General features: G+C 37.4%; 1 protein-coding gene across 2 annotated transcripts in view; it reads left to right on the top strand.

Moving 5' to 3' along the window:
• Window positions 1-13,048, top strand: part of Cpa6 (carboxypeptidase A6) — a 341,537-nt gene that overhangs the window by 228,500 nt on the left and 99,989 nt on the right. For both annotated transcript variants that reach the window (XM_010611478.2, XM_010611477.1), the window contains exons 4-6: window positions 4,052-4,166; window positions 6,379-6,480; window positions 8,664-8,768. In XM_010611478.2, the coding sequence (XP_010609780.1) occupies window positions 4,052-4,166; window positions 6,379-6,480; window positions 8,664-8,768 (322 nt within the window). The remainder of the gene's footprint in view (window positions 1-4,051; window positions 4,167-6,378; window positions 6,481-8,663; window positions 8,769-13,048) is intronic.

The raw sequence follows: 13,048 nt of genomic DNA on the forward strand, positions 1-13,048 counted from the left end.
AAAATAAAAAAAAAAAAAAAAAAAAGAAACAGGTTTTGAAAAGTTCTTCCAAGGAAAAAAAAACCAAGGTGAGAACCAATAAAACTAGTTGCTTCAGACAGAAGATAACACTGGTACAGAGTTGAGAATTTGTTGAATAGTAACATAGAATGATTGGATTAGTGAGAAAGTTGAGGCTCCAGAAAGAGCCCAGCCTGGGATTTAGCAAGACTTGTCTCCCGCAAAAATTTTTAGAAAGAATTTAAAGGCTATGGATATAGCTCAGCATGAAGATCTTGGTTGGTTCAATCCCCACTACTGAAGAAAGAAGAAAGAATGGTAGTGGGGAGAGGAAGAAAGAAGGAGGAGGAGGAAGAGGACAAGAAGGATGAAGGAGGAGGAACAGAGGGAGGGAGGAAGAAAAGGAAAAAAAAGAAGGTCTAAACCACTACAGAATAACCAGTACAGTCTTGAACCTCCTCTGCTGATGACAAGAGTACAGAAAAAGAGTACAGCCAAGAGTTAGAGAGAAGTACAAGGAGTTGTGTGATGCTGAAGAAAGGATGACCTTTCCCAAAGTTAGAAGATCAGTGAAGAAGCAGAGATAAGGGTCCAGGAGACCGATGACTTTCCTCCCTTTGGGCCCATATTAAACAGAAACAGAGTGTGGGGATAGATGTCCACAAAAGGAAATATGTCCTTAATAGCCAAATTTCCAGTTGGGCAAGAATATGAAAAGGAAGAGTTCTCTGAAAAGAGGAGGACTTAGGAAGTTTGTTAACAATGGAAAAGGGCATCCAGCAGACACAGGGGAAAGGGATGGTGGAGAGAAAGAGGCTGGCAGAAGATCAGGGAAGAGGAACAGAAGTGTAATGAATGAATGAAATAAAAAGTAATGGCTTCGTTTTCATTGGAACTCCTAGGATTTCAGGGCTGAGAGGCGTAATTGTAAATAACTGTCCTTAACCACCCCAACATTTTAGCCAGTCATTATACTGTCAAAACTAGCAGATGAATCCCTGATGGTGTCTGGGAAGGCCTGAGTGAGCTGATGCCTCTGTGAGTCAACAGTGAGGGCCATGGACTTTTTGGAAGTCTGGAGCAAAGGTGCAAAATGGCAGGGACATCCTGGTCCACACAAATACTACCTTGCCAGAGAAACATTTACAGCCTTATTAAAGTACCAATGTGCTTTCTGTAGAAAGGTATTTGAGCTATAATTCTAGATAGAATCACAGATGTACATAAACCTATTGTTCATATTGAACACATTTTAATCTTTGCTGTAGCATTGAAGGCGTGCTTTGATTTTCTGAATGGTTGGCAATTATATCTATAGGTGCCCAGTAACAACTCACATGTCATTAATTATTGTTCAGTAGAAAAAAATATACCAGTTACTTTAACAAGTCTCTATTTTCTGCTATTAAATATAGGTCATGTGGAACTGATATAGAATAAAATATAACACTTTGTGTCACAGAGCATAGAGTCTAAAAAAATGATTATTTTAAATCAGTGTCTCCTTATGAAGAATAATCACTTAGAATTACTCATTTTGTTGCTCCCAAGATCATAACACATAAGAGTCAATTAAATTCCATGGGCAGGGTAGATAGAGATCATTTTCATTGACTTTTATTATTGTAGCCTGGAGTATTTTCAAAAGATTATCATTTACTCTGTATAACTATGCATAATGTATCACTATAGTGATCTACAAAGCAGAGATAATGTGACCCCATGTGTCTGGTCCCTCGGTGATCAACCTCTCTCCATGAGATGACTCATGTTGCTGTTAAAAATTTAGTTATTTCAAAAATACCTGCAAAAATTGGCAATGAAATTTCCACTTATAATGGCACTCCCTACCCTGGAAGCTTTGCAGAGGTAGTTTTGTCCTGACTCATGACATCGCTTGGAAAACTTTTAATAGCTCTAGTTGTTATTTTAGGAATGTAAAATTCCTACCCAACTGGGGTAGGAATCTTAATCAATTTGAAGGAAATAAGAAAATGCAATCATTTAAAAGACCATTTTGGTACTCTATTTCAAAGTTTATCATCAGCATACTGGTTTCTAGTCAACTTGTAAAAAGACAATGAGTCTGGGCCTTATTTTTCAATATAATTGTTTTTAATTGCAAGCTCAGCCTCTAAGAGCTTGTATCAGGGTACAGTCTTAGTGACTAGACCTATATTAGTATGCTGGAGCTGCTGTAACATAATACCACAGACCTTTCAAACTGGACATTCAGAAGGAAATTTTTGTGAAAATTGCTCATTTGGACAACTCTATCTACATTGTTTTTCCTTTGCTTCCTCGGAAAGAAAGAAGTAACCTAGAGAACTAGTCCTGGAAGGAAAATATGTCTGAAGATTACCTGCCATAATTGGAGTGAGGAGACAGTTTACAACCACCTCATTCAAAATCAAACCCTTATTCTTCTGCACAGCTGAGATTCTCTCCTAATACAACCCAGTTTGGACACTTACATAGAACTCATTTGGCTTTAAGACCTGCCTCAGCGTTGTCGTAAAGTTCTTTAGCCTAGGCACCTAATCATGTACTTTCTTACCTTTAGCAAGAAAAAGAAAAGCTAATTCTGATGATGTTTAGGCTGACAACTTAATGTTCCAGTCACAGTTTAAGCCACTGCAAGTAGCTGCCAAGAAAATTTACCAAGCTTTGTGCCATCTCTCCTCATCTTGATTTCCAAACCATTTCCAATTTTAAAGTAAAAAATGGATGCAGAAAAAAGAACAATAACATAATGGTCAACTCCTTATTAGTGCTTTGTCTGCAGCAGGTACTCAATAAATAATAAGTCAAAAAGGACTGTCATATACCTTCCATAGCCTCAAGTAAATTTACTTCCTTCATGGAACAAAAAGTTTATATTTGGATGACTCTAGATAAATTTTTTAATTGATTGGCTTAGACAGACCAGCCTTGAAAGTCATTTAAAGACGCTATCACATGTTACTCTAATAACATTTAAACCATCAAACAACAAGTTCTTTGGAAGATAAAACATGCTTTTCAGCAACCTGCCAGCCCAGGAAAATCACTGAAGGGCTCTTTTACCTCTTTAAACATTGCAAATGAATGAAGTACCTTGCTAAGTCATGGTGTTCTCATTAAGTGTGACATGAATATTGTGAACACTGATGATACTCCTGCATCTGCTTCCACCCATTGAATGAGCTTGGGATTCCTCGCCCTGGCCTCCACCTCCAATTTGCAATGCATTCATTTGACTAGCTGAGCCTTTCTTCTCTTGGCATTTTTATATAGTTTGACAGCAAGTTAACTTTCTCTGGCTGTGAGCACTTGAGTTGCCTCTTGAGAACTGTAGCTTCTTCTGTTCTTTCCCTCTTCTCTGTGAGCCTTGGCTCAAGTGTGCTGGGTGATAGTCTGAGGACAGTCTCTCTGTAAAGATACAGATGTGAATAGGTAGCAGCAACAGGAAAGAAAATGAGGGAAGGAACAGCTGAGGCTCAGTTTTCATTGTGTCACACTGGACTTGGAGTCACAAGGATGTGGGTTCACATTCAAAGTTCAAATTCTGGCTCTGCACTGGTCACTGCAGTAACAGTGGCAAAATTTTAACCCTTTTGAGTCTCAAATTCCCCAATTACAAAATGGAGATAATAATAGAACTACCACATAGGTTAATTAACAAGATTGTGTTCATGAAATGCATAGCATAGTGCTTTGCTCCTGGTAAGTAAATGTAAGTGCTTGTTTTATCATTGGCTGTAGCTGCTCACTCAGTGGTAGCTGTTAATAGAGTACTACTATTATTTGGGAACATTTACCTATAGTTTTACTCTTTAAATTTATCATTCAATAATTTTTGTTTCCTAAAGAAGAATACTTTCTCAACATTTGGTATTTTTAGAAATGTCAGTTTTGGCAGTCTTTCTTTTTCCATTCACACAATGATACATTGGGACACTTCTGTGTTACTTTTTTATCACTGTCATGTATGATTTTATTTTTTTGGAATTGTCTGTTTTTATATTAACTCAATTTACTTTTTTCATCATTTCTATTATTTCAAATCCAGAATCCTCATTGAAGATCTTCAGAAAGCACTAGAAAATGGAAGCAGCGTGCAAACTCAGAGAAGTAGAAGATCTCTCCCTGAATATAATTACGAAGTTTATCACTCCTTAGAAGAAGTGTGTAATCAAAGGAGCTTTTCTGTGTTTTTTCCTAGTTCATCTTTGTATTTAGGTATAAGGATTGGGAAAGAAACATAAAGGCAGACAGTGGCTGTAGGAAGAATACATATAACTCTGTTTGTTTGTTTTTGGTTCTGGGGACTGAACTCAGGACCTTGTTCTTACAAGGCAGGTGTGGTGCCACTGATCTAAATCCCCGGCCCCCATATAAATCTTCTATGGCTTAGGCAGCTCAGTTCACACATCTCTTCCATTGTACCTTTTACTGCTACATAAGAAGAAGCAAAATAATCTGAACTTTACCTGATTTTCCCCACCCACCCCTACAAGGACATAGGAAGTGCAATGGAAGAATAAGGTAATGTTAAATTTACAATTGTAAATGTTTTAAATGAAAAGGCACAGAAAGTAAAACTGGCCTGAGTTTCAGGGCAAGGCTTGGGTTGAGGAATGCAGTAGATTTATCTTGAACCTTGGCAAAGCAGCAACTTCCCAGAGGGCAAGCTTCATTGGTGGCACCTATGGACCTCTGAACGTGCTGTTATGTGTTCTATCTAGAAAACTCACAGCAGCCTCATCCTCACCACACATCCTTTACTGTGCACCTGACAACAGCTTGCTGGTCTTCAAATATCAGCTTAAGCAAGAAGGAAGATATTTCTACTCTCCAGTCTGGGCAAACCCCTCTGCCCACCAACCCCCAACATATCACCCAACTCCATAGTATACAAAGGTGATGCCTTTCACAGCTCTTAGTTATGTAATTGTGTTATTATTCAACCAATGCCCTTCTGTCCTAATAAGTTGCACGTTCCGTGAGGGAAAACTGTTTCTTCCTTGTTTATCACTATATCCAGAATGGCAGGCAAATAGTCCTCCAAATAGATAAGATAGACATTGTGTTGACAAAATAAACAAATCGGTACATTTTTCATATTTCCCCTGATTTAAACAAGAGAATACTGTACTAGACACAGAATTAATGAGTTCCTATTAAAAGTATTTTTGATTCTTTTGATGTCAACTCTCCTTTCAAAGTTGTTTTCACATATTTCATGTCTCAGTATACTTAGAAACTTTAAATGAGAAGCAAGAAATAATTTTAGATACATTGGCACACAGAAGTACTATTAACATGCCTAGAAAAAAGTCATATTAAAAAATATAATATATATGTGCTTGTACATACCCTGCTCATTAGATTAAATAAGAATAGAATAAAAAGAAAATACAGGTACTTCCCCAAAATTTTTTTCAGCACAGACCCTTTCACCTCAAAGAACAGTGGGACACTTTTGTGTTATTTCTTCAATCTTTACAAGGCTTTTAAGTCATAAATGTTACCCTTTTTTCTAAGCATTTTATTCATCCATTCCAAATACACCTTCTCCTGATAACAGATAAGTCTGTGCAAATGGATCAATGCAAATGTATCCCTGTTGCTGAAGGAAATATTCAGAGTATGCCCTCCAACTTGGGTTCAAAATAACCTTTAAGTTAAAAAAAATAATGCCTTTTCATAGCATGTTTTTTTCAGTGGCAAATTATAATATGTGCAATTTTAATAATAAATAGTTTCTCTGGTGTGAATAAACTATAATAGTACATAAGATTCTAATGAGATAATTGACAATGTGAAATAGGAAGAAAGGGGCTAAATGTGTAGGGAAAGTGGGAAGGGTAGGGGAAAGGGAATAAGGGAAAAGAAAAAAACATGAGAAACAAAAAATGGAAATAAAGTGTTTGTAAATGGGTAGGGGAGGAAGAGGTGAAGGGAGGGCAGGGACAAGGGGAAAAAATGAGAACCAAGACCTGTCATGTAAAGGTACAAGATCCCAATAATGAATGTAACTGTACTGTATACAGTTATTTTCTTTTCCTCTTAACTACTTCTGGGAAAAAATGAAAATAAATTTTCATTTTTAGAAAGACACCCAACACATCAATTTTCTATAAAACCTTGTCATCAAGATATTAATGACATATGTTAGAGGTCATGCTTTAAAGAGGGAAAAATATAAACTACTCTCTGTAAAGGCAGAAAATAAAGTGTAATTTTATATCTCTCAAAAAAATAGAAAAATTTCTTCATTTTTTTCTCTGTATGCCCTTTGAAATCTGAGATCTACTGTTATCCTATTACCTTTGTTCTCTAAAAATTCTACTATTGTAAGAGAATACAACATGAGTTTTATTTATCTGCTTTTAGATTCAGAGTTGGATGCATCATCTTAATAAAACTCATTCAAGACTAATTCATATGTTCTCCATTGGAAAATCATATGAAGGAAAATCTCTCTTTATTTTAAAGGTAAAAAGAATTTGTTAACTAAATATAAAATGTTTACCAGCATTTATCTTTTTTCAACTTTGACTTATAGGGAGGAAACAAAAATGATCTATCATGGATGTCTCATGTAACATAGGATAATTTAAGAGGAAAAAAATCCCTCCAGTTTTTAAGCCATATTTTATTTTGTCACAGTATTTCAGAGAATATTGTTTCTTACATCCATATAGTTACTGATGCAAATCATTTGCAAGTTGGTACTACTTTGGACCCAATGCAAAACTATACAAATGCTTACAGAGACATGCATTATTCCCATCTAATACTGCATTCGCTTCTAAGTACTGATCTATAGCTTTCCATATGTTCTTAGCCAAACATGTAAGACTATTTACCTATAGTTCGGTTTCCCTTTCTGTTCAGAATTTGACTCCTAACTTTTGTGCCCACAATTTCTTGAAAACTTCCCTTGCCAAGGTCATTGCTGACTCCTAGTTTATTCTCCTCCTATCTCTTACCATTTCTTCAGATCTTATTCATGGGCTCCTCTTTCTGCATCCTTTCTTTAGGTTCCAGTATACTCAGCTCTACTTTTCTACACAAATTCTGTCCAACCTCTGTTCCATATTATCAATAGTGACCCAGAACTTTATATGCAGTGGAGTTCCTTCCCTGCAGCTTTAAATTCAGATAGCATTGCCTACTTGATACTCTCACCTGGATATTCACAAAAGCACCCCAGACTCAGGATGGCACAATAAATATGGCTCAAATCTGTTCTCTTTTATTTTAATCACTAACTTAAATTTATTGCCCAAAGCACCCCCTCCAACACACACACAGATACACCTCTTCCCTCATCCTTGCTGCTATTGCCCCAACTTCCCTCTACCTGTTCTCCCTGTATTATTGCAACAATGGCCTCAGTACTGAACTTCTATTTAAGTTGCCAGCCTTGAAGAAGTAACATCATGAGATGCTGAAAACAGATCCAAGAACACATGAAGCTCCAGCACACTACACAAGAGATGAAACTGCATCCTAAATTTCATCTGAATATTCTACATGTAGGTGTCTATCCTTGGCCATATCATCCTCTAACCTATCCTCCATTTTGCTATCCATGTGAGCTCTCTAACATAAACATGCAGGCACACACACACACACACACACACACACACACACACACGCTAGGTCTCCATATGTTTTCTGCTCTTTGTTCAGCTTGTGGTGTTCCTTCCTCAAACTCCATGGGCAGTTCCTCATATATGGTATCCTCAGAGTCACTTTCAAGATTAAGATACCTTCCTCCAATTTATCTACCAGGAAAGCTTCCAGTCTTGTTCAAGTACTCAAGCACTCCTCTTCTGAGGAACTTTCTTTTACTCCCCAAGAAAATTTGACATTACATCCCCATCTTCCTAAGGTAACTTACAGATATTCACATCATAAATGTTGATTGAATATTTACCTTTCGGCCCTCTCCACTAGGCTGTAAAATTCTTTGTCTTTTCATCTTTGAATCTCCAGGCCTGAGCCAAATGTCTCACATTTGAAAAGGTTTCCAGAAGTGTTAGTTGGATGAATTAATGAAAACTAGATTCTCTATTAATATAATGCCAAGAGCCAACTACTGATTACTAGATTACAAACTAGGTTAGAAGTAATAATGATGTAGTAGGATTTTTTTTTTTTAATCTGCTACTTGATTCTACAGATCAAGTTGTTTTCTTTCCATTTTGTGGTTTAACAAAGTTTGGTTTTATCCACCAATAAAATATAGCTAGTTCTTAAAAAAAATGTTCCTTGGAGACATTTCTGATTCTTTGAGAGGAAAGAGACAGGCAGGTAGAAACACGGAAATGGTAGAGAAGTGAAGAAAGGAGAATGAAAGGAGAAATTTGGCTTTTTTATTTATAATCATATACTATATCACAATAGAATAGCAAGCCTATTTTAGGGATTTACCTTTTCCTTGTGTATTTTCTAGTTATTTGATTGTAATTAGGGCAATAAGGTTATTGTTCCTGCATAAACAAATCTGGACTTCCAAAACAGATAAGGTATTTCTTTATCTTTTTACTGTGTTATTTACTGTACCAAACTACAGTGATGAATTATGCTGAAACCCTATTAAATTATATTGGTCACTCAATCCAGAAATAAAAGCCTGTGTTGTTTATTATGAATACTCTTGTTTTCAGCTGGGCAGGAAATCAAGAGCCTACAAAAGAGCTGTCTGGATAGACTGTGGTGTTCATGCACGAGAATGGATTGGCCCTGCCTTTTGTCAGTGGTTTGTGAAAGAAGTAAGTTAAACCCTTTGTGCAGTGTCCATTTCAGCTAACCAGCAGTTCCATTTGCTTTTAGTCTGCCCAAAGAACAAAGTGAGAATGTGAAGCCAGTAATTCCTAATGGAATGATAACAACACCTTGATCGTGTTGGCTGCTTTCATGTTAATGAAGACTTCCAAAATATTGGCTCAGTTTATTTTTACTGCTGCCCTTGAAAGTTGGATTTATGAACCTTGATTAAGGAGGAATAAGGTGAGGTTCAGAGCCTTCATGAATAGCAGCATATCAATAGTTACATAGCAGAAGGCTAAAAACCTGAATTGTGGCGTTCTTATTTCCTACAGTCTTATATTTAATTCGGAAGTTCCAAATCAACTCCCTCCAAAATGATCTCACATATTCTATAACAATAAATAAGTGAACAAATGTTTGCAGTATGTCCTCTTGCTATAAATCTGTAATTTAGAAACCAAAAGATCTTTAGCATCTGTGTCAATTTAACATTCTCAATTTCAGTTTTCCTTTGGCAACCTTAATAGTGACTTTTCATTTTCTGAATGTTTTGTTCGAATTGAAGGTCCTCTGAGGTAGTACATTGAGGAGTCCTTATCCTAAGAATAGGCTCACTTTATGTACCAATACCTTAATATGTTCTGATCATTTTCTATGCATTGTCAAGAGTATACTGGGTTTTGTTATTTGATTTGATTTGGTTTTAACCTTGACTTTTAGTTTTTAAAACAAAAGAACAACAAAATTTTTAGAAGAAAATATTCACTAGTAAAAGTAATAAAAATGAATGAGTCTAAGGAAATGAAGGTTCTGATCCAGAAAATAGACCTACACATTTCTTTATAGGAAATCGTTAGGGATGCCAAGGGTACCTAAATATATTTTACTTATATTTAACTGGGATATATGAGGAAATTATGCTCTAGTGGGATTTGTGACTTAAAGGACTCTCCTAGATCTTAGAAAATATGCTTCACAAGGGTCAAAGTGTACAAAAGTGCCTTAGTTACTTTTCTCATTGCTAGGACAAAATAATACCCAGCTCCCAAAGTTAAAGGAAGAAAGATTTATTTAGCTTAGTCTGTAGATGATTTAGTTCATAGTTAGCTGGCTTCAGGGCAGAGTGGCATGGCAAAGAGGCATCACAGAGGAAAAATAGTTCATGGTAGGCAAAAGGTAGAAGGCAGCAAGGAGCAAGCAATAAGTGACACACAGTGACCTCTTTCTGCCCCTCATCTCCTATCCAGGCTACCTACCCTTAGGGCAGGTAGTACACACACCTAGAGTGGGGCAGGTTTAATATTAACAGCACACCATGAATCAATCCCAGCATCACACCCTTGATCTCAACATTACATATCCTAGATCCAGACACCTCTGGAAAACCCCACCTATGACTGCATAAGATGTTGGGAGGACATCTGGATATAAGCCATAGCAATTTGCAAGTCTCTCTCTGCCACTACAAAAATATTCTTAATTTTATAACTATCATATAATAAAATTTTCTACTTAGACTGTTGAGTAATCACCTTCTATGAAAACACCATTTCATCCTGCTAAAGACAAGTACAAAATCTATAAAGAAATTATTAATTCTATCAAATACTCAATGAATATATAATAATATAATAATTTTTGGAAGAAAAAGAAAGAAAGTAGGTACAGAACATCAGTTGCTTATTATAATGATCAGGTTTTTTTTGTCACTGGAACTAAATACCCAATATATACAATTTAAAGGAACAGAAGCTTAATTTGTCCCATTAGATTTCAGTCTGTGGTCAGCAGGCTCCAAGGCAGGAACATCATTGCAGCAGGGCATGGTAGAGCACAACTCCTCACTTAGGGGTGGCTGGGAAGCGAGTGGGGAGCAGCATCCAAGAGTAATGGCCAGAGACCAGATATAGTACCCAGGGTAGTACCATGACCCACCCAGTTGACAATCCTGCTTAACTGTCACATTTATAGAATATGGTCTTGGATATTATTGGAGGATAAAAGAATATATCTCAGACATTCCAAGTAAAATTTTACCTGATTCCCAACATGTGCAACTTCATCTTTATAACATCTAAACTGACCTTGTTTATATAGTTACCCTCAGTCTTATCCCTGTACCAACTCCAAGGGTACAGACTATCATGTTCACTGACAAATAATCAGCATATAACAATACCTGGCACTTAAAAGGTATTCAATTATTTATTAATGAGCAAGAACTATAAGACTCCAGTAGTAATGACATGAAAAGATTTCTGGGCAGTGATTTTTCAAATCATCTCATGGAATACAAATGGTACCACCTGGGTTTTTGCAGAGCACAATCTCTACAGCCATACACAGTAACCCTATAGCCTGAGCTAAATTTCCCATGAAATGAATGCAATTTGACCAAAAGAAAAGGAAGGGGTATGTACAATGATTTTCACCTAAGACCAGCTGATTTTGGATCACAAACAAGCAGCATCAGTCACACATTACAGCTTCTCTCTAGCTGTCTCCCCACCCCACCTCCAACCCAAAGCCTCATGAATTCATAGATGGGGCTTTACCAAACAGGTTGGATCTAGGGTGTGTGGTACTGGGATTAAGGGTGTATGGTACTAGATTAGCCCACGATTGGATTTGGCATAGTTGATGTGACTGAATGGATTTTCTGAAGATAAAAGCACCACTTGGGGTCTGGGTGGCAACACCCAAAAGGTTTGTAGCCTAATAGAGATAAAGGGGAAAGGAAGGCTTGCTGCTGCTACTTTCTGGTTGCTGCTTACTGACTTCTGCTTCCCACATCATGAGAAAAGTAGTTAAGACATTGGGGATGTAGCTCAGGAGTGCAACACTTACACAGTACCCATGAGGCTCTAGTTGCAATACCTGGTATTGTTTTTTAAGGCATCAGTTAGGATTGGTCTCCATTTCCAGAAAGATATAAGGAAAGGCTTTTGCCCCCCACAGGATATCTGCAGTGAAGATGAGTTAAGCCATTTCTCTGCCTCCACTAACTTCCCCACATCTCTTGCATTCTGACTATAATTTCCACTTACCTCTGCACCTTGCCACATAAATATCCCATCTGGGCTAAGTCATACACTAGATATAGAAAAAATGGAGGCCTGGAATAGACCCAGCAAGGACCCAAAGACCCCGGAGGGGGGTCTCTTCAGCTGCCTGCCTGCCTGAGATCACCCAGCGGGTGTGCGACCTCCCAGACTGCGTGACAACAGACCCAATAAGGAAGGTAGCCACGCGGGCACCCTTGAAACACCCCCACGACCTCCCCCCCCATTCTCAAACCTCCTGATTGGGCCAGTCCTTAGACCAACTCTGCAGAGGCATAGGTTCTCATGAAGGGTAGTTTTCTGAGCTCCCAACTTTGAACATCTTTAAAGAAAAGGCAGGGGAAACCTGTAATAGAACTGAGTGGAGTTCAACCCTGAGAGTAGGGAAACTCAAGTTAGGCCTTGTGGACTGTGTTCAGTCTCAGTCATGGGGAACTGCCATTGCCTAGCTGAGATCAGGAGATTTGGTTCTGCATATGGCTGTACATGTGGTATAATATGAGAACAGAGATAGTCTGAAAGAGGCCCTTCAACTTCATTTTTTTTCTCTCTCTCTCTCTTTTTTTTCTTTTCCTCATTCCACCCTAAAATTTCTTTCTTTTTTTAGTCCTCTCTCTCCAACTCAGTCTCTTGCTCCACAATATTACTCCTCATCTCCCTTTTTATTCCAGCTCCTGCCCTAACTCAGACTTCTTCTTTTATTATTTTTTGTTTTTAGGAGGGGTTTCTCTTTATGCTTTTTTTTTTTTCTCCAGTCATTTTACCTCACTCATGGCTGTGTACCTTCAAGGGAAGGCAAGCACCTGTTATTGTTAAGGGTATATATTCTTGTCCTTACTCCTGCACTCTCTCTATCCCCCCTGAAGTTAATAGCTTTGTAAAGATAGTAAGGTAATTCTACATCCTCCAGATTCACTTCAAATCTGCTCTAATCTTTCACTTATCTAATCCTCTCATTCTAAGTCTAACCCCAATCCTAAATGGTAAAGATGCTTTATTGAAAAGCATATTCACTGCAAACATATTATGGGCTGCTTCTTGAAATTAATTTAATTCACATGAGTTAAAGGTGATACATTAATGACGACCACAAGTGGTCAGTTTGCAAGCTGTGCCTGATCCTATTGGGCTGCTGAATGTATCAATTGGGATAAAGGGTTATGATTGATTTAAAGAGTTGTTTTCTCTGATATTATGAAAATGAGGATGTCTATGAGTCA

This window comes from Fukomys damarensis, unplaced genomic scaffold (genome assembly GCF_012274545.1).
Source record: "Fukomys damarensis isolate Sample0158 unplaced genomic scaffold, DMR_v1.0_HiC HiC_scaffold_5, whole genome shotgun sequence".
Lineage (NCBI taxonomy): Eukaryota > Metazoa > Chordata > Mammalia > Rodentia > Bathyergidae > Fukomys > Fukomys damarensis.